General features: G+C 41.8%; 1 protein-coding gene and 1 long non-coding RNA gene across 5 annotated transcripts; one reads left to right on the top strand and one right to left on the bottom strand.

Annotated features, from left to right (window-relative positions):
• Window positions 1-3,205: 3,205 nt before the first annotated feature.
• lgals12 (galectin 12) lies at window positions 3,206-11,967 on the top strand. 4 transcript variants are annotated; one of them, XM_031900619.1, is made up of 9 exons: window positions 3,206-3,619; window positions 4,320-4,408; window positions 5,804-6,017; window positions 6,127-6,246; window positions 7,154-7,192; window positions 8,146-8,172; window positions 8,471-8,559; window positions 9,839-10,001; window positions 10,982-11,967. In XM_031900619.1, exons 2-9 carry the CDS (start codon window positions 4,368-4,370, stop codon window positions 11,126-11,128), a joined length of 840 nt encoding a protein of 279 aa, XP_031756479.1. In that variant the 5' UTR covers window positions 3,206-3,619; window positions 4,320-4,367; the 3' UTR covers window positions 11,129-11,967. The 4 variants fall into 4 exon arrangements, with proteins under 4 accessions (XP_031756479.1, XP_002937539.2, XP_017948885.1 ...); XM_002937493.5 differs by lacking the exon at window positions 3,206-3,619 and adding an exon at window positions 3,635-3,729; XM_018093396.2 differs by lacking the exons at window positions 3,206-3,619; window positions 10,982-11,967 and adding exons at window positions 3,635-3,729; window positions 8,669-8,727 and having other exon boundaries at window positions 9,839-9,925.
• A 4,621-nt stretch (window positions 11,968-16,588) lies between these two features.
• LOC100487206 lies at window positions 16,589-18,998 on the bottom strand. The gene is made up of 2 exons (XR_208532.4): window positions 18,512-18,998; window positions 16,589-17,959 (listed from the first exon to the last, which is right to left on the bottom strand). It is a non-coding gene; the product is annotated as an uncharacterized LOC100487206 (long non-coding RNA).
• Window positions 18,999-21,196: the final 2,198 nt, after the last annotated feature.

Here is a 21,196-nt window from a genome sequence, read left to right as displayed (position 1 = left end):
ATTTAAAGATTTGTATTTGTCTGTCAGATGGTTCCCTGTTATCTTTGCAGATTAATGTGGTTTATATGTACATAACCTTATCTGACTTGTCAGAGGTGTTTAAATTGTTACCTATTATCTATATATGAATTGGATTGGACTCTGTGTAGAGTGTATTTGTATTACGTTATAGTTGCGTTACTGGATGGACTCGGCACAGCTTTCATCTGTAGGGAGTTTTTATGCATGAATAGGGTAAATATGCTTTATTTCTAACAGCAGCTACACATGGCCTAATTTGAAAATTATCTGGCTGACAGATTTGGCCACTCATGCTCCTACCCACAGACCTTCTGTGTACATGTGAGCATACAGATTCTTTGTATATCTATCTAATTTAACACATAGTCGGCATATTGTTTTCCTATTCAGAGAATCCCTCTGCCTTATCCTTAAGCTGGCCATACGCATTCAGATTTCAGTCTTCTTCCGATAAATGTTTGGATATTGATCGTACCTTTTTTTTTTAAGTTTTTCTTTAAGGTTTTAACAATTTAACAAACAGATCAGAAAAAAGTAAAAGAGAGGAAGAGAGAAAAGGTATACAAAAGCTTAAGCGAGCCTGGCAGGTTCATCCAGATTGTGCATTTAGCCAAGTGTCCCGCGCCACATTAAACTTGGCTGGACAGCCTCTAGAAATGTAGACCAATTTATGTTTGGATAGCACATCATTTACTAATTTTTTCCAAAAGGTAAGCGAGGAGTCAGGGCTCTGGCACACGGGGATATTAGTCCCCCGCAGCAAAACTCCCTGTTCGTGGGCGACTAATCTCCCCGAGTTGCCTACCCCTGCCATCCCACAGGCGAACATGTAAGTCGCCGGAAAAGACTCGCGAGTCTTTTTCGGCGATTTGCGCAAAATCGCGCCGCCGCGTCTGCCATCCCGCCGGCGACTTACATGTTCGCCGGTGGGATGGCAGGGGTAGGCAACTCGGGGAGATTAGTCGCCCACGAACAGGGAGTTTTGCCGCGGGCGACTAATCTCCCCGTGTGCCAGAGCCCTCAGCCGTCGATTTCCAATTAAACAGTATGGCTTATTTACATAGTAATTGCAATAACAATTGCAAATAACACAGCTGTTGGTATGCCGATAACCCCAAGTCCTCCAGCACCCCCAATAAACATATCTTTGGAGAGTGGATGTTGGGAAAAGACAGTGTTTCATTAATGTATTTCCCTATCTCAGACCATAGTCATTGGGTGGCTGGGCATTCCCTAAATACATGGAAGAACGAGCCTACTTCTAAGTTACATTTAGGACATAGATCTGACGTTTGAGGGTATATCTTTGCAAGTCTGTGGGGTGTTAAATAAGCATGGTTAATAAATCCAATTTGCATTAGTTTAATGCATTAGGTTAAAAGGGTTAACTGGTGCTGTACAGGGAACAGGCAAGAGAAGGGTATATATATTGGTGCTAGAAGGCTCACACAAGAAAAGGATTAAATGGTGTTATGGAGGGATTAAGAGGCAAAAGAAGGGTTAACTGTTGCTCTACAAAGACCAGGCAAGAGAAGGGTTCATTAGTGCTATGGATGGCACAGGCAAGAGAAGGGTTAACTGGTGCTATGGAGGGCTAAGGGAAAAGAAGGGTTAATACTTGCTCACTGGAGCTTCTGAGTTGAAGGGGTGGTTCACCTTCAGGTTAACTTAGTTTAAAGGTGAACAACCCCTTAAAGCAGGGCTGTCCACCTGGCGGCCCGCGACCCCCCTCTGTGTGGCCCCCCACCTGTCTGGCTGCTTTGATGGTTTACCTTTGTGGAAGCTTTAAATTGTATCAGTACTGAGATTAAATGGCCCCCTGCATGGTTCACACCTCAGATTCAGGATGTAATCCCCCTGTATTGTTTAAATATGTAATCCCCTGTGTGGTTCACACCTTTTAGTTTCTGCATTGTTCACCCCCTGCAGTGTTCACACCTCAGGCTGTAATCACCCCCATTGTTCTACTGTTCACACCTCAGACAGGAGCAGTGCCAGCATTGTGTCAGTGTATGCTGTCTGTATGTGCCATACACAGAGGCAGCATAGGGCAGAGAGAGTATGGCACACATAGGCAGGGTAGGGCAGAGAGAGTATGGCACACATAGGCAGGGTAGGGCAGGCAGAGTATGGCACCCACAGGCAGGGTAGGGCAGGCAGAATATGGCACACACAAGAAAGGTAGGGCAGGCAGAGTATGGCACCCACAGGCAGGGTAGGGCAGGCAGAATATGGCACACACAAGAAAGGTAGGGCAGGCAGAGTATGGCACCCACAGGCAGGGTAGGGCAGGCAGAGTATGGCACCCACAGGCAGGGTAGGGCAGGCAGAATATGGCACACACAAGAAAGGTAGGGCAGGCAGAGTATGGCACCCACAGGCAGGGTAGGGAAGGCAGAGTATGGCACCCACAGGCAGGGTAGGGCAGGCAGAGTATGGCACACACAAGCAAGGTAGGGCAGGCAGAGTATGGCACATACTCTGCCTGAATTATGGGCTGGGGGTTGCTGTGCTATCCACAGGGGAAGAGGAGGCATAGGGACTTAAGGTTGTGTCTTAATATGACATAATATAATTCTTTCACATATGAATGAAGGGTGATATCCCTACAGTGAGCTCCAACCATTTGGAGTTTTGCTGCGCTACCACCATTGATATGGGTATTGTCTTAAAAGCTCTTGTGATAACATGAGTGTGGTTTAAAAAGGGGGAGTGGTCAAACTGGATTTCATTATCGGCCCTCTACCGCGTTGGCTAGAAAAATTGCGGCCCTCGGTACCATAGAAGTTGGACAGCGCTGCCTTAAAGGGTAAGTGCAACATGGTGTTACTACTTAGTCACAGTGTTTGCTGGGGGACTTGATTTTAATTGCACTACACAGGGGCGATTCTGGACATATCGCCGCCTGAGGCGGCTCCTGGATGCCGCCCCCCCCCGCTCCCCAGCGCTTACCTTCTGAGCGCAGGAGCGGGTCCGGGGGCGGTGAGATCGCTAGTGCAGAGAGCGCAATTGCGCTCTCTGCACTAGAAGAGTCGAATTTACGGTTTAAAAACCGGAAATTCGTCTCTTAAAGTTACCAGGAGCGCCCCTGGTAACTGGGGCGCTTCTGCCGGCTGAGGCGAGTTTCTCAACTCGCCTAATGGCAGAAGCGCCCCTGGCACTACAGAATGCTAATAGGCAGTGTAAGACTCACATACAATGAGAAGCCTTGACCTGGCATGTGAGCTTACATCATTTGGCCAAAGTGTGGAACTAACACCTCATTTTTTTGTAAAAATAATTTTTTAAAGCACTGGCACTGGCTATCTCTTTCTTTTTTTGTGTACAAAAAAGGGTTAACTGGTGCTAAGGATGCCTCAGCCAAGAGCAAGATTAACTGGTGCTATGGAGGGCTGAGGCAAGAGAAGAGTTAACTGGTGCTATGGAGGGCTGAGGCAAGAGAAGAGTTAACTGGTGCTATGGAGGGCTGAGGCAAGAGAAGAGTTAACTGGTGCTATGGAGGGCTGAGGCAAGAGAAGAGTTAACTGGTGCTATGGAGGGCTGAGGCAAGAGAGGAGTTAACTGGTGCTATGGAGGGCCCAGAAAGGAAGGAGGAGGGGTAAGTTATTTATTAAGTGCCTCCCCTATCCTTGTGACTAACTGCAGTTCAGATACAAAATGAATATGGATCCCCTCACCCTGCTACTTCAGCCGCCTGTTCATCATCCGGTTTGTGGGGTGTTAAGGGCAGTAAAGTCAGGGGCTCAGGGGTGGGTAACCCACATAATTCCTGCCATGTGTGCTGGCATAGGGGATTATCAGTATATCAGGTGATTTTAGGAAGGCAAAGGGGGGGGGCAGTCTCCTTTATAATTGTGTTGTGGAATGTTATTTACTTAAAAAAATCTGCCTTAGGGCCCATACTGCCCCTAGCTGAGTCTAGCCTTTGGCCGGGGCCTCCCTTATAGGTCCAATGTTTTTTCAAGACCCTCCATTTACCAAGCCTGTGGTGGCCATAGAGCACACAGGAGCACAGGCTAGCACAACTCCAGACACAGAGTCTATCACTCAGGCAACACATGGTAGTAATCTTCTAGGAAGACACTGCGTTTACATAGAGTCATTATGGTCATTCAAACTGGGGGGCACCATGGACCCCAACTGTTCACATGCAGTGTAAAATACAACACTAAGGGCTAGTGTATATTAGTAAGATGGTTGCAGTCTCAACACCTTCAACCAATAGATGCTTAGAATTATAGTTTAGAAACAGCTACAGGCCAAATGCTATATAGCTAAACTATACTGTGACCCTGCAGGTTATTCCCTACGTGTGCACAATTTTTGGGGGTTTGCGCCCTGGAAAAATGATCCTTGTACAAGGCAGAGTCTCTGGCACAGCAAATAGGTGAGTCCAAATGTGTGTTCCCACCTGCAAAGCACATCTGCATTTAGAGGATGAACCTGCCCCCTAAATTAGTTCATTGCTGTCCAACTTCTTTAATGTACCTTAAAATAATGATGTCGTACAGTGTAGTCTAGGGAGTGTATAAGCAGAATGAGGACTATAAAAATCCTTTGGAGGATCACATCCGGCACGAGGGCCATACAGGGCATACATTGCTCGGCAGCAGGGCTGCTATCATGGTGCGGCAGACTGACTATTGGGTGCAAAAGTGGCGTTTGGACTGTTTGGTCAGATTTCGGCTGTGGCCATGCAAATATATGGGGCCACACTATTTCTGTCCAACTTTACTAAGTAGCAGAAGCTTTATCTCCATACTAAGCATGCATTCTAAGATGTAGCTCGGCTAAAAACCTTTATGTGTTGAGAGTTGTACTTCAACAACAGCAATAGGACAAAAGGTTGGGAGCACCAAGTCTTACTGTTACCATTTTGCCTACATACTAACCATTCCTATAACTACAATATCCCCTCTGAAAGTGCCCTAGGTAGTTAGACCCCTGTATAAATATATATATATCTTTCTCTGCAAAAAGAGACAATTTAAACATCTCACTGCTCACATTCCGTTCTTTAATACATCCATTTCCTTTGATTCAGACATTTTGCTTGTGTATGGTGTATAATGCCCAAAGCCACAAATAATCAGTAAAATATTATAATTGTGCTGTAGCTTTTTTGTCACAGAGAACCTAAATTATCTGCACATTTGGGCTTATTCAGTTTGAGGGGCAACTTCGGGCGACTTCGTGAAAACAAAGTGACGCAGATGCCATCCCCTGGCCATTTACATTCTTGCCGGTGGGATGGCATTGTGGGGCGATTAGTCGCCGGCGGTAACAAAGATTTGTCACAGGGCGACTAATCTCCTGGTGTGCCTCTGCCCTAAGGGTGAAGACACACAGAGCTACCAGTAGCAGCTACTTGTTGTGGCTACTAAAATAGATAATGCTGATCATTAACTGATAATTGTCTCTACGTGTGTTTTAGCAGAGGAGAAAGGGGGTGGCCCCAGCCCCCTATTCTTAAATATGGTCCTTTGGTTGCTGCTGCTGTTGTGCACACCAGACCCATCCAAAGATGGCAGCTTTTCAGATGCCGCCCCCCCCCCCCCCCCCTTGCAATTGCGCTCTCTGCACTAGTCGTGGGAAAGATTGTAATTGTAGCGTGTATGGCCACCTTAACACTGCCATACTTTCATATGTTAAGTTCAAAGTTTCATGTGATTCTCCAGCCTACCATATACCCCTCTCATTATGCCACTGTAAGCCCCTTTCCCATGGATTTGATTGGTTATATGATGCAGAAGTTCTGTATCTTCTGTGTATCTCTCTCTAGATTCTCCATAGATCTGCAGGTGGGTTGCAGCACAAGGCCACGGGCTGATGTGGCTTTTCATTTCAACCCCCGATTCTCTTCCTCTGAAACATTGGTGGTGTGCAATACCCTGACCAGGGAACAGTGGCTTCATGAGGACCACCATCTCTGTCCTCAGCTCCGCAAGGGACAACCATTTTTGTTGCTCTTCCTTATTCTGGAGGACAAAATCAAGGTGAGAAGAATGTTGGAAGGCATGACCCTTTGGTTGGCATTATGATACCAGGAGGTGTCTCTCAAGTTTGATACAATCCTCTGCAGCAACGTATTCCATTCTTCATCAGGTCAGCATTGAGGGGCAGCACCTTCTAGATTACCCCAACCGTCTCCCTCTGTGTGATGTGGACACTCTAGGCATATGTGGAGATGTCTCTGTGCAGGGGATCTCATTCCTCTGCAGAAATGTAAGTACCGCAGTGGGAAGGTGTTTAATCATGATCGTTGGGACTTGGCAACTTTACTACATATATATTTCATGTGACAGAATATCAGGATAATTTCAATAACATATGCATGGTATTTGATGGTAAGAGTTATTTAATAGTTTTCTAGTAAAAATGTTGCTTTACGCCAGTGTTATTAACAGGGAAAATAAACATAAAAATATAAGGTGCCTAGTATTTTTTTTTCTAAAAAATGTGGCAATCCCACCCCATACTGCTTTAGTTTATCACCAGTTGGCCTGTTGGTTATACTACAAAGCAGCAGACCCTGTAAGGAGCATGACCAACACTGTCTTCTGGAATTCCAATACCTGTTAATAGTGGACCTTGATATAAGCAGGGGAATAACTGTACCGCCTTCCATTGCACCTGGGCCCTAGACCCATCTTTGGCAGAGTCACGTTCTTAATATAAACTGCAGTGTGGAAGGGCCCATTAACAACCCCATATGCAGCGTCTAAGAAATATGGTTGGATGCTGTGTTGCCAGTGAACACAGTGTGAGATCACAGTGAATCCTGGAAACATAAGGACTTGGTGATGATGATTTGGGGCATCCGTGTACAGGGGTATAACATGTAGGCCACACAGGGCTGATTCTCCTCCTGTGGATAAATGCAGGTCAAGAATCAGCCCCTGCACTAGCATCAGCCTTATCATGTGTCTGCCCCCGGAGCCACTATTTAGGCCTAGGTGTAGGCACATAGAGCATATTTTGGTGCCAAAGCATGAGTATGCATGATGTTTAGTCATTTTATTTCTGTACCTGCTTTTCTGTGCATTATATTATGTTATTTACTATTGCAGTTATGTATTTCCATTTCTGCCCTCCTAATAATTACAGCCACTCTTGTTTGCTTCTTCTACAGCCTTTTAGCGATGGTGACACAGAATATCCGCTGTGCCAGGTAATAAGGAGAAACATGAATTTTGCTTTCCAAATTGTGCACATTGAGATGAATTGAGAGAATCCCTTTACATTCTTTGCTTGTAAACCAAGGTAATCTCCATTTAGTGGTTTCTGAATGATTTGCCTTTTTATTCTGTTCGAGTTGTGGTCTTGACAAATACCAGGATTAGTGTGAGCCTGTATTGCCATGTTGTTGGTTGGTTGTAAGATTTCCTTACAGGCATTGTCAGTGGGACCCTAGAAACCAGCATAAATACCATAATAGGCATAATGTAGTATAAATGGTTAATTGATTTACCTTCATGTTAACTTCCGATATGTTATATAATTGCTTATTTTTAGCAGCTTTTAATTGGTCTGCATTTTTTATTTTGCATAGTTTTTGAATTATTTGCCTTCCTCTTCTGACTCTCTTCAGCCTCTGTGAGGCTACAGTTTTGTTGTTATTGTAGCTTTTTATTACTTATGTTTATATTCAGCCCTCCTCTATTCATATTACTGTCTCTGTCAAACTACCGCCTGGTTGATAAGGCAAATTAGACCCTAGCAACCAGATAGCAGCTGAAATTCCACACTGTAGAGCTGGTAAACATAAAGACAAATAATTCAGAAACTGCAAAATAAAAAATTGCATATTGTTTCAGAATAGCATGTTCTACATTATACTAAAAGTTAATTTAAAGTTAAAAAAAAACTCCTTAAAAAAATTACTATGCTTAAAGACTGATTTATTTATCATTTAATGGTGAACTTGTTCAAATTCAAAATAAAACCTTTAGAATCTGGAGTTGTTTAGAAATTGCACTTTGTACATTAGCCACTAGGTGGTAGCCTTGTCCTGTAGAGCATATGGTAAAGGCTTTATATAGCCATGAACATCACTTGGACACCAGTAAAATATATTTTAATATCCCATTTAATCACACATTCTGTATCTTTCTTGTGTTCCAGCCCCTAAAACTTGGCAATGTGGCAATGGTAAGTTTAGTTCTCACATCTTTATTTGGTCTTATAAGAAACTTGGGGGGAAGAGATGGTAAATGTCCCTTTTTGTACTCTATATACCACATGCTTAACATGCTGCGTTCCAGCCCAGGCTTCAATTAGTAGTGCACTCAGTGCTCACTATGCTCTGCACAGAAGTGGAATGTACCTTATCACCCAATGGGTACAGTGGACTGGATGTTGGGCCTCTAAGGGTTTTTATAATTGACCCACTACACAGGAAAAAGTTGGACAGGGCTGTCAAAAATCATTCTTTTCTTTCTCTTCACAGGCCACACCCCTTTCAAAACCTTTGCCTAATGGTATCTCAGACGGTCATATGACTACAGTACGCGGTTTAGCATCAGCCAGTCCAGATGAGTCAGTTCTGGAAATATTAATTCTCATTTTAGAGTCTGTTCATTTCCTAGTATATTCTCACCCCTTGCACCTCTTTATTACATTTACCATTACCTCCTTCACCCTGCAGCTCCCTCCAGTTTGCCTGACATCTTAGCAGCTCCACCCCCTCTGTGGGACAAGGAAAAGGTGACAACCGTATACATAAGGGTACATCATTTACAAACTTAATGAGGTAGTGAGGGGCCCTGTCTGCAAAGGCTTACTTCTTCCTGATCTAGAAAAGCAGTAGATAGTGGGTGAGCATAAGCCAGCCAAGCTATACAAGAACAGCCCCTGTGAATGAGTAATAGCCAATATAATAGAAGATGAAGTGGGGTCAGTACCCTACTGGGGGAAGCTAGCAGTATAGAGACCACAATCTATCTATGACTTAAATCCCAACTTGGTCACCAATAGTGATGGTTTGGTTCTCTAAACCTGCTCCTCACCCAACCTGTCCTGTCATGCTGCCTTTATTTAACAAAAAAGAAGCACTTGACCTGCTCATACTCTGATGACCCTAGAGGGGGTGTCGAGGGCTAAGGTATAAATGAAAGCAGTGTAAATATCAGAGCACTGCCTCGGGGTTGGGGATGAACACTGAAGGGACCGGTTTAGGAGGAGAGTTAGGCCCATCACTACATTAGAGGAGTGGAGAGGACTGAACATGCCTATATGCGGGTTTTAGTTTTCACTCTTTAATCCCTTCATGTTATATTTCCATGACTTTGATATATGATCTATATGATGATATACTGTTGTGTTTACTGACTTTTGAGCAACGTTCCCTTTAGGCTGTGTGCTCGTGCACACACAAACACTAGTCCACACAACAAATTGTGGTGCTCATAAACTTTGCTTTTATTCTGATTTGAGCATACATTATTTAAAAAAAAATGCACATACAAGTTTAACATTGTTTTTATTCACATAACCAAGAAGGAATTAGAGCTTCTATTGCGATTCAGTATGTAAAAAAAAAACCCCAAAAAACCCAAAAAACTTTTCATAAAACATTAGTCCGTTCCGCACTGTCCTCCTCTATAGCTTCTTGGCACCCCAACAGTAAGAGTCTCTCCTTTGTGTATATTATATAGATTCTACTCCTGTCCCTATGGATATAGTTTTTTGTTTAAAAAACATAAAAACCCCCCTTTAGCCAAAACACAAGAATGTTCTCAACACAAAGAATAACAATGTAATAAAACAGCATTATACTTCTAACTGTTTCATAGGATTAATATTTGTTTCTTCATAGAATTATTATCCTGCTGAAATCTGGTGACTTCATTCCCTTCAAGCTGACTGCCAGCTTCAAAGACCAGACGCTGCTTTACAATTACCTAATGGGCCCACTCTGGGCTAAGCCCCAGGAAATTCAGACTCCATTTTTCCTGTTTCATGCAGAAAGATTTTTTGAGGTAAAATTGTAACCGAATACACTAAGGGGCACATTTACTTACCCACGAACGGGCCGAATGCGTCCGATTTTTTCGTAGCGTTAAAACTTGCGCGAAACGGCGCGCCTTTTAAGTTTTAACGCTACGAAAAAGGCGCAACTTTTCGCGCAAGTTTTAACGCTACGAAAAAATCGCCAGATTTTGCGCAACTTTCGGAATGGCTACGAAAAACTCGCGTTTTTTCGCGCAAATCGTATTGGTAACGAAAAAGTCGCGACAATTTCCGAAAAGTCGTAAAGGCGCTGAAAAAAATCGCAAAAAATACGAAAAAGGCGCAAAATGTTCGTTTTCAAATTGGAATTTTTCCAATTCGGTTCGGATTTGTGTCTTAGTAAATGTGCCCCTAAGCGTCAAGGTTTCCTTTATGTCTCTGTAACATGAAAATATATATATCCCAAACATCAGCTTTAATGGGCACTAATAAAACCAGGTGATGCCTTGCCTGGGTGCAGTCCGTGTTTGTGGGAAAGGGCATCTGCAGAATTCCATATGCACAGGACTTAAGAAACCAAAAGGGATTTATTTGAGAACGAACCTTAAGTGTTCTGATAAAGTCCTGTTAGTGCAGATTTCTATAAACGTATTCTATATATAAAATTCATGTCCAGTTTTAAGTTGCCTTGGGTCTATGGCACACAGGCTTTTTGTAAGCGGTGGTAAAAATGTCCCTGTCTACCTGTCGCTGCTTCTAATAGAAATAAATCATATCATAATAAATGTACTAAGGGCAGCTACAAGCCGTACCAAACTGCTTAAATGCTGGAAAATAGGGTTGGACTGCATGAGGCCTCACTTAGAGATTCTCTGGTTCAATAGAAGGCTAGTCTGACCATGTTCATCCATGGTCTGTATGTATCATTGCACAATTAAGCACAAATAATCCTAAAACTATGCCACAAATGGCGGTGTACCAATTGCCTTTTGTTTTTTTTACTCCACAGATACGCATCTTTTCTGAGACTAGGGGTTTCAAGCTTGCCATTAATGGGGTCCCACTGGATGTATTCTCTCCTCCTGCGCTGGACTTGAAATCCATTGATGAGATACAGATTAATGGCAGTGTCAAAGTATATAGTTTTATATGCTAGCCACATGCCATAGCCGCCAGGACTGCCCTACTGTGTTGGTTTCATGCTGGCACTTGCATGACAGGTGCCACTTATTCTCCAATATCTTCTTGTTGTGCACAAAACAGCCCCCCCCCATCCTTCTCTCTTGTACTGCAATGTGTTTGCCCTGCCATCTGGGTCATCTTGGTGACTAAATGATGGGAAATGTCTAGGCTGTGTATTATGACTTGTTTGTCTTTGCAAGCCACATTTCATGGAAAACAATGATATCCCTGTAATGTAATAAATGGTCTTAAATTTGCTACTTGTCTAGTAACCTATAGCAACCAATCAGTTGGTAACATTTACTCAGCATCCCTTTTGATTGCTATAGGATACCAGATGTTGGCAAGCTAAAGACATTTGATTACATTACCCCATTAGTACTCAATAGACATCTCTTGTGATACAAACCATTGTCCAATTACTTGTAGGGTAGGGATGTGTCCATGTTCATTTCATGGGGGTATCAGTTGTAAACCCAATGCGCGGATATCCCTGTTTCATGCAAGCTGGGGCTGTGGGCTTGCCATCTCAATGTAATGTTCAATATTATCAGCAGTAAGGCAGATATTGGGCTTAATTAGGTCAAGGCTGGTTTGTCTTTCATGATCTCCAAGGTTCCCACCCCACAACAACTTGCCTTGTACCTTGAGAGCACGAAGTGGACTGGTTCACTCTGCCTTTGCCATGTAGGAATTTGAAATGTAATTGTATAAAATAAGTCAATGGAAATGCATAACACATCACAGAACATTCAAATGCACTATAATGTATAAAGCATATCTGAAATCAATGAAATAAATATATATATGTATATAAAGGACATTAAGACATTCTGTGCACAAAGAAACCAAATGGGGTCACACCCCCACCTAATAGTTTGAAATTGTTTAGTGGCGAGGACAACTTTCCCTTTTGCCATAGTGTGTAAGTGTATCAGCTTACCTGGGTACAGGTAAAGAAAAACAATTACAGGAACACAACAAAGCACTCAACAGGGGCTGTCAAAAGTGATTTATTTCAAACAAAAATGTTACATTTTTGTTTGAAATAAATCGCTTTTGACAGCCCCTGTTGAGTGCTTTGTTGTGTTCCTGTAATTGTTTTTATGGCAAAAGGGAAAGTTGTCCTCACCACTAAACAATTTCAAACTATTAGGTGGGGGTGTTACATTTTTGTTTGAAATAAATCACTTTTGGCAGTTCCTGTTAAGTGAAATAAACCCAATAGGATTGTTTTGCCACCAATATGAATTAACGCAGCTTAGTTACCATCAAGTACAAGGTACTGTTTTATAATTACAGGGAAGAAAAGGAAATAATTTGAAAAGAAAAATAGAATGGATTGTTTAAAATGGAGTCTATTGGAAATGGCCAGAGTTTTTTGGATAATGGGTTTCCAGATAAGAGATCCCATACTTAATCTAATTGTATTATAAATATTTGTACTGTTTAATTGTTTTACTTCAATATTTAGAAGGTTCTTTTTAGATGATTTGGTAACTTTGAAGTTGTAGGAATCTCTACATCATTGCAGCTAGGGCTCTTACATATAAGCCTTTTCTCATGTTCCCCTGCGGTGGCTTTTTAATGCATTACAGCTGCAAGGGAAGGCATGAGTTAATAGAGCCCAATTTTTTCCAATAGAATGTACAGCCATTATAGGACAGAATGGGCCCTATTAACTCCATAGTTTCCTTGGGGCAGGGCCAGAACTAGGGGTAGGCAGAAGAGGCAACAATTGAGGGGCGCCAGGCAGGAGCCTCTCTTGCCTACCCCTAGTCTGTGCTCCGGTATAACTATAGCACCTGCACTATCGCACCCCCCAGTGCGAACTGCGCATGCGCAGCAAAAAACACGGGGGTGGGGGGGTGGATGGTGCGATGGTGCAGGGGCGAGGTGGCCGACCGGGTTGCCTAGGGTGCCCAGTCGCTTCGGCCCACCCCTGCCTTGGGGTGCAACACATCAAAAATCCACTGCAGGGGAACACATGAGAAAACTCCCAAGTGTAAGAGCCCTTAGTGGCAGCGAAAAGGTTAAGCAATGTTTCCAACCCACGGTCCTGATTACTAGTTAATTATCCCTAATCGGCTTTGTGGCGTCAGACTGCAGCAGGGCAGATTACATAAACCTCTCGCTGCCATAGGACGTCACATCGAGGATATTTATTCCAGGGAAGAAAGGCAGCAGGCCTCTACTATTCAAATACTTCCTTATTAATGTGGTGTTTTCTTATATTTAAATAATAATTTGAATAATGAAACCTGTTAATAGGCAGACTTTTCATCTGCTTTACATTGTTTTATGTCCCTATTATTTCCCTGAGCCTTTTGTTCCCAGGCACTGTTTGCTTCTATACCCATAAGGTAAAACTACCTAAATAAGTATCTAACCTTTAAGTTAACTTAGTATATTTTAGGGTGTCCTATTCTTAACAGCTTTACAATAAAATTCCACAATGTCACAGCTTTCACAGTAAAACATCCTTTCTGAATATTGGTAAATAAAGCATTAGAGTGGTTATTATATGATCCCCTTATATATTTATACATAGTTATCATGTCACCTCTTAAGCGCCTCTTCTCCAGTGTAAACAGACCCAACTTGGCCAGTCTTTCTTCATAACTGAGACTTTCCATACCCTTTACCAGCTTAGTTGCCCTTCTCTGGACCCTCTCTAACTCAATAATGTCCCGTTTGAGCACTGGAGACCAAAACTGAACAGCATATTCTAGATGGGGCCTTACCAGCGCTCTGTAAAGGGGAAGAATAACCCCCTCCTCCCGTGAATCTATACCCCTTTTAATACAGCTCAAAACCTTGTTTGCCCTTGCAGCTGCTGCCTGGCATTGCTTGCTACAGCCAAGTTTATTATCTACAAGGACTCCAAGGTCCTTCTCCATTATGGATTTGCCTAGTGCAGGTAGAGTTTAAAGGGGTGCCATTTTCTAACTAACTGTGGATTCTAAAACAGAAGAATCATAAATTAAACTCCTCACACAGGCCTCAGCTTAGTTGACGCAAAAATCCTGACTCCCCTCCAGGATTAATTGGGGGATTTACATGTGGGTCTCAAATAGGTGAAGGTGTAGTTTGAGATTTGACAAAAATTTGATCTTTTTTTTACTTTCAAAACTTTTAAAAGAGAACGCCAGTTTAGATTTTTTTTTACGTACATTAGAAAGCTATGTTTCCAACCCAAACTTGTCTCAAATTAGCCAGTTTAGCAGGCACCATTTCCAAAGGTCACTACGTTATCTCCCCATCTTTTGTAGCTGAAGGCATGTGCCACTCTAAAACCTCCCACTAGACCTGCAGAGATATGGGTTTTCCTCTGCTCTTCACAAAAATATGGTTTGTGAACAGAGCGGGTTAGGGATAACATCACAACAGTTAGTTTCTAACTGGATGTGCAATTTTATTTGACGTACATTTTTTTCAGGGAAGCAAAACGGGACAGATTCACTCATCACTTGTCACCAATAAAGGATGAATTTGAGAGATAATAGCCATAGTTAAAACTATAGTTTGGAATGTGATACCCTAATCTTCCCCCAAACTGCTTCCATGGCTGTGGCACCCTAGGAACAATGGATCATATCTGGGATTGCTTATATGTAAGGATAATGTGGATAACAGTGTATAATATGATTGATAAGATCCATATGAAGCTTATTAAAAAAAACAATGATTTAGATTACAGGTCTAAAATGTAAACTTTGCAATCATATTTTTAAAGGACAAATAAAGTAATATTTCATGGGGGGGAGGGGCAGTGTGTTAGGCACCCCCCAAGTGAATATAATTGTAATTATTTGCAGCAAAGTGCATTTACTATTCCTATGGCACTGCACTAACATCTGTATTAATACCAATTAGGGGTAAGGTATTATAGTTAATTAAAGAAAATGTATAGATACACTATAACATAAGAGGGCACTATGAGAATGTTGATGTGTTTTTTTATACTATGTGGAATGTAAAAACTATAATAAATAAAAAATTTGGGAGGAAAAGTTATACTTCAGTTCTAAGTATTGAAATACTATTTATATGCAACTGCACTTGTTAGTAAATTAGCCTCCAATACTTATGTTCCCACAAGCACAATCCTTTTCTTATAACCTTCATTTATTGCTTGCAGTTCTATCACCTTTTATTCCCTATTAATGTCGTAGTATCATTAATACCAGATAGGTCAGTAAAATACTAGCCATGTGGCTACACTGAAGACAATGAAGCAGAAAACATGCATGTTTGAATGAGAGGGTTAAAATGAAGCTGAGTCAGAGTTCTGGATAATCACTGACCTGCCAAGACAGCAGTCTGTCCTAATCACTAAATCCTAATCTGTTCTGTAGTGAAGGAGCCTGCCATTGTTTTTGCTCACTGCTGCCCCCTTGTTCTCAAAGTATTTGTGCAGGCCCCTATAGCTGGCATGTTATAAACCTATGAGTGTTTTGAATACAATCAGTCATTTAACTGAGTAGTTATGGAGGTAAACCCTTGCCAACCAGTGGCTCATGAACAATATGTCGCTCCCCACCCCCTTTGATGTTGCTCCCAGTTGCCTCAAAGTTGGTGCCCATTTTTACATTTCTGGCTTGGAAACAAGTTTTGGAAGAACAGAGACACCGTTTTACTCCAAGCAGAGCCTCCTGCAGGCCAGCGGTCCACATGGGGCTACCAAATAGCCAATCACAGCCCTTATTTGGCATCCCCAAATGACATTTTTTTACACCTGAGTGTGGCTCACAGGTAAAACAAGTGTAGGGATCCCTGAGTCGTGGGTAGGTAACCTCATTATGTGTAAAGCAGGATTTTATTTCAACTCAGTCAGTACAACCCCATAACATACATTTATTAGAAGTGCCCCTGATTTTTCACATGATGTGGTAATCCTAGGCAATGGAGGGGATGTAAATTACAAGTGAAGGTGCAGGAAGAAGCAGAGCTGCCCATTGTTGCACATTTGGGGTTGCCCAGCACCACCATACAGACAAGTCACAATAACAACAGTCATATAAGTCAGACCTTTCAGTTATATTGGGTTATATTGGTTAGCTTTATCCTCTAATAGCTAAGGCACTATATAGAAGGATTGTATTGCACCTAGCCAGCATCAGTGACAAATTTGGACCTTCATGGCATCCATAGACGAAAGGACCCGAATCAGCAGCTAAAATCTGCCCATGTATAGCCAACCTTTAGTCACTTTTCTCTGCACTCTATTTCAGTACGTCACTGCCAAGTACTATACAACAGGACCTGCACTGCATACCCTAGATGGGGTCTCTGAAGAGGAAAAATTACCTTCTCCTTCCATGAAGAGCACTACTGTGCTTTTGTTCTTGCACTTATTAAATAGGGTTTAATACATATCTGGTCAGCCACTGTACTTTTATTGTGTTCTGTCACAAAAAATACACATATACCATAACATTCTGAATTTTTTTATTCAATATTGCATATAGTTACCAGATATAGTATTGCTATAGGTAATAATATAGTCTGCTTGCTTTGCTTAAAAGGCACATAAGCCCTCATTAATAACATAAATGCACCAATACAGACATTTTTCAGTCAATTAAAAGTAAGTATTTTTGGGAGAAATCCTAGATAATGTTGCTTTTTCCTCACTACAGGTAGCATGTTGATGGCTTTTAGGGTAAAAAGATACTGACAAATAAAGGTTTATATACATAAATTAAATGACTTTCCAGTTCTTGGACTGCAATATTTCTGTTTGGTTCCAAATGTGTGCCCTATGAGCTTAAATCACTGCCAGTTACACTGTTATTGTTATAAAAATCTCCGGGGCAGAAAAGAAACTCTCAGTTATAATCTTACCCTAAGAGCGCTTTCTCTATCATCGTATTTCTGCTAGTGAAAAAGTGCCCAAAACTCCCTTGATGCCTCCCATTGACTAATGGGGGCCATCATAAAGCACCACAATTGGTGGCTCTAGGCCTGAAAATGCACTTGTACGTTCTCAGCTGGTGCAGTGCCACTAAATAAACATTATGATTTTTGGTGCTAACATTAATACACTGGCTGCATAAACACCATGTATGTCTTCAGCTTTACTGGTCTTCAGGCTGAGCCTCTGGAAATATATTCTAAACAGTTATGGACCCTGGAGCATTAACACCCTATATCTCATTAAACTATGTCTTTTAAGTCAACAAAGTTTATATTTATGGTCACCAAGGGAGGGCAACTCATAGCTTGGGAACAACACTGGTTAATGTTACAGGTAATGCTAACAAAGTCAAATGAAGAAGAGATTAAAGAGAGAAAAAGAGAGTGAAAGAGAGTTTAATCAGTGCCATTAGATGCCCTGTTATTTATAAACAATGTCCCCTCTGAGTTTAGAGTGGCAATATCATGGCCTCCTTCAGTGAGGGAGAAAGGGATGTTAGAAGTAGGGAACAATAGTGTAACTAGTAGTAAAGTGACATTTCCTAGCTAGCTTCAAAATAGGGAGCAGTCGTTTCAGTGATGTTGATGATTTTTAGTTTCCATCTTTTGGCTCACAGTTGTTTGCTCAGCTTTCGCACCTGCCTTTCTCTGGCTTCAAAAGCCACCTTGGTGTCCATCAGCTCATTGACTGAGCGCTTGACCTCGGCAAGGTCCCTTTCAGCCTGGCCAAAACGATCTACCAGGTCCCTGTTCTCATTCCGCATATCTTCACAGAGCTGCCGCATTTCATCACTTTGCCGCTGGCACTTTGCTCTTAGAGACTCTGCCTCTCCCAAAAGGGCCTCCACAGTGCGAACTACTCCTTCCAGCTGCTCCCTTGACATGTCTGCAGTTACAGAAACAAAGATCTAAGTAAGGTGCATCACAGTAACAGTTGCACATAGTCCAACCCTGGTCTAGTACACATACTAGATGTATAATAGATGTATAAGAGAAAGGGATAAAGTGGCTAATTATAGTCCAGTATTAGGGAATAACAGTAATATGTGTGTATATATATGTGTATATATAATACTTAACTGTTCAAATTAAGATGGTTACAAGAATATAGAAACTCTCTACAAAGCTACTGAAGGATCAATGCACTACATCAAGGTTACAGTCTAGGTATTGGAGTAATGCTCTGCAGGAAGGTGATTCTGCAGGATAATAAAGCAGTCCTTTGTAGGATGGATGTGCTGCAGAATAGCTGGAAAACAATACTTCTGCAGACAGATGCGATAAGAGATGTAATGCATGGTGCAGTAGCAAAAAAGAATTGTCCTTCAGGGTAAATGGAGGTTTAGGAAGTATTAAGGAAGGTATAACAGGTAAGGAAAAAAGGCAGGTAAGGAAAAAAGAAAATTCCTTTTGAGGTGTTATAATAAGCACAACTCACCGTAGAAGCGGCTGCTCTGCTTCAGATAAATGTGGAGTTGAGTTAAAGGGTCCAGTGTTGTGAGAGGGGTGGTCACTTGGTCTATAAACCTTCTCTCCCTTCTTGGTTCTCCCTCTCTTCCTCCTCTGTCACCTCTTTTACCTCAGGCTCTCCCCCTTGATGTCACAATCCTTGCGTCACTTTATAACGTCAACCAACGTGTCACTTTCTCAGGTGCTCTCTATATTTATCTCTGATCACCTCTCTAGTCTCTATGTTTAATACTTTCTCTTAGCTTTAATAGCCCCTATTTGCTCTCTTTTTACCTCACTATCACTGTCTACTCTTTGGTCACCCTCTCTTGCTCTAGTGCCCTTTCACTCGTCCCCCTTTCTCAGTCTACTGGACTCTGACTCTCTCTCTTGTCTCTCTCATTCTGAGTCTTTAGGATAATGCCGTAGTTAATCCCTTTCATCTCCCAATCCTAGTAAATTCACAGCTGTTCCCTCTGTTTAGATGTTCGTCACTCAGGTTCTAATCACTCCACGTCGTCCTTGCTCCACCTCTCGGCTCTGTCTTTATAGTCACAAGCACTTGCTGCATCTAATGGGGAAAATCAGATATAATCACCTGTAACCCAGAGGCTGATCCTTTAACAGTTTGCAGTGTAGCTTGTTATGCATTGTGAGGTGCACAGCTTATTGCAGCTACAGGCAAAAACATACAGAAAATATAGATGAAAGGACCATCTCACAGCAAAGGAAGCCAAGCAATTGCAGTAAAGCAATGTTACCCCTATGTATGTCTTTTATGTACGCAAAGTAGAAGGAAAGCCACACTCAAAACCCTCTTCATCAGGTATACGTGTACATGTTCTCTGCCAGTGAAGCTATGGCTACACCTATACATATACACATTAATGTGTATTGTAAAAAAAAGGCTTGTGGGGGGACTGGGTTTACTGTTAATAATAATACATAATAACATAAACACCAACTGCTTCCTTATGGGGGAGTGTGAAGGGAGGGAGTAACCCCTGAAACACTGATGTAACAATAGGGTTGCCATCTTTTGAAAAGGATCATATTGGCCAGGCTGTGGTGGGGGGCATCGTCTATGGCGGGGCTCAGCTCCCAGACATTACGCCACTGACTCAGCGGCACTCAAGGCAGTTAGAGAGGTCTGTTTAAATTGTTCTTGTGAAAATTCTCTCTGGTCAAATGAATCATGGATACTTGTATCACTAGTTTCTGAGAAGGTGGTGCAAAGCCATGGAATACGTAAAGCGGATGGTGGGATGAATGTCGCAGTGCTGCATGTTAACAAAGGTAATGTTCATTCAGCAGTTCTTCAGTATGGTTCAGCAGCTAGCAGGTTGCTAGGGTCCAGTTTACCCTAGTAACCAGGCAGTGGCTTGAATGAGAAACTGTAATATGATCAGAATAGAGTCTAAACAGAAGGACAAGTAATAAAAAATAACAATAAAAGTGTAGCTTCACAGAGCAATAGTTTTTGGCTGCTAGGGTCAGTAAGTACCAGCTATAAAAAAATAAAAATGAAGAACAGTTTCAAGTTGCAAGATTACTTTTGCAAAAATATGCTGTTTTAGGGTAACTCAGTAATCAGTAATATCACTGAGAAAGGCCTATTCAGAAAGGACAGCTGAAACCAAATGCTGAAGCAAGAGCTCCCTCTTGTGGGCACAGCAGAAAAAAATGACCTAGGTGACAACTAAATAATAAGTTTAGAAGTCCAATGCATCAGTTTGTTAAAACCTTTCCTGACTAACCCAATAATCGTAACATACAGTGACTGTAATTCAATATATAGTAAGGCTTTAGTGATAATAGGTTCCAAATGCATATATACTGTATATATGTGTGTTTTTCTGTGGAGCAAAGTCTGACAGTGAAGGCTGGGCCCTGTTGCTAGCCAGAGTTTTTACTTATGGGCAACAAGACCAGCAAGTATATGCTATGTGCATATATAACATGTGGGGAAAGGACTCTATTCATCTGTGCATCAACCTTTCAGAGACCCACGGCAAGGTGTTTGGGTGGGGGGGGTGATCTGACTTGGCCTTTAATAATACCCACTGTCCATGTCTGCAAAAGTATATGCTATTGATTATGCATGACTGTGTTGTTGCCAGCCAGTATGCCATAAAGTCCATGTACACTTGTACAAAGTGTAAGGGAATCTGATGTCGGCCTCCACTTCTGGCTTGAGCAATGGTCATGTGTGTTCCATATGACACTTTTCAACCAGTTTCAGAGGTTAAAGTATGTGGTATAGGAGCTGGGAACTGAAACGAATGTAACTTGCTGAGGCCTCTGAGGTTCAGGGTCATTAAAATGTCACCATATGACCGTATCATTTTATCTCAGGCAAGTTACATAACATTGCCTTTCCTTTCCTAATAAATGAGCTTTTAATCTTACTTTTTGTTTCTTCTTTTTAAGAGCAATATTATACAGGGATGGGACCTGTTATCCAGAATGCTCGGGACTTGGTTATTCTCGGATAAGGGATCTTTCCGTAATTTGGATCTCCATACTTTGTGTCTGCTAAAAATCATTTAAATATTGAATAAACCCAATAGGATTGTTTTGCCTCCAATAAGGATTAATTATATCTTAATTGGGATCAAGTACAAGGTACTGTTTTATTATTACAGAGAAAAAGGAAATCATTTTCAATAATTAG

The sequence above is a fragment of the Xenopus tropicalis genome, chromosome 4, assembly GCF_000004195.4.
Source record: "Xenopus tropicalis strain Nigerian chromosome 4, UCB_Xtro_10.0, whole genome shotgun sequence".
In the NCBI taxonomy this organism is placed as follows: domain Eukaryota; kingdom Metazoa; phylum Chordata; class Amphibia; order Anura; family Pipidae; genus Xenopus; species Xenopus tropicalis.
This window is presented reverse-complemented; position numbering and strand designations above follow the sequence as displayed.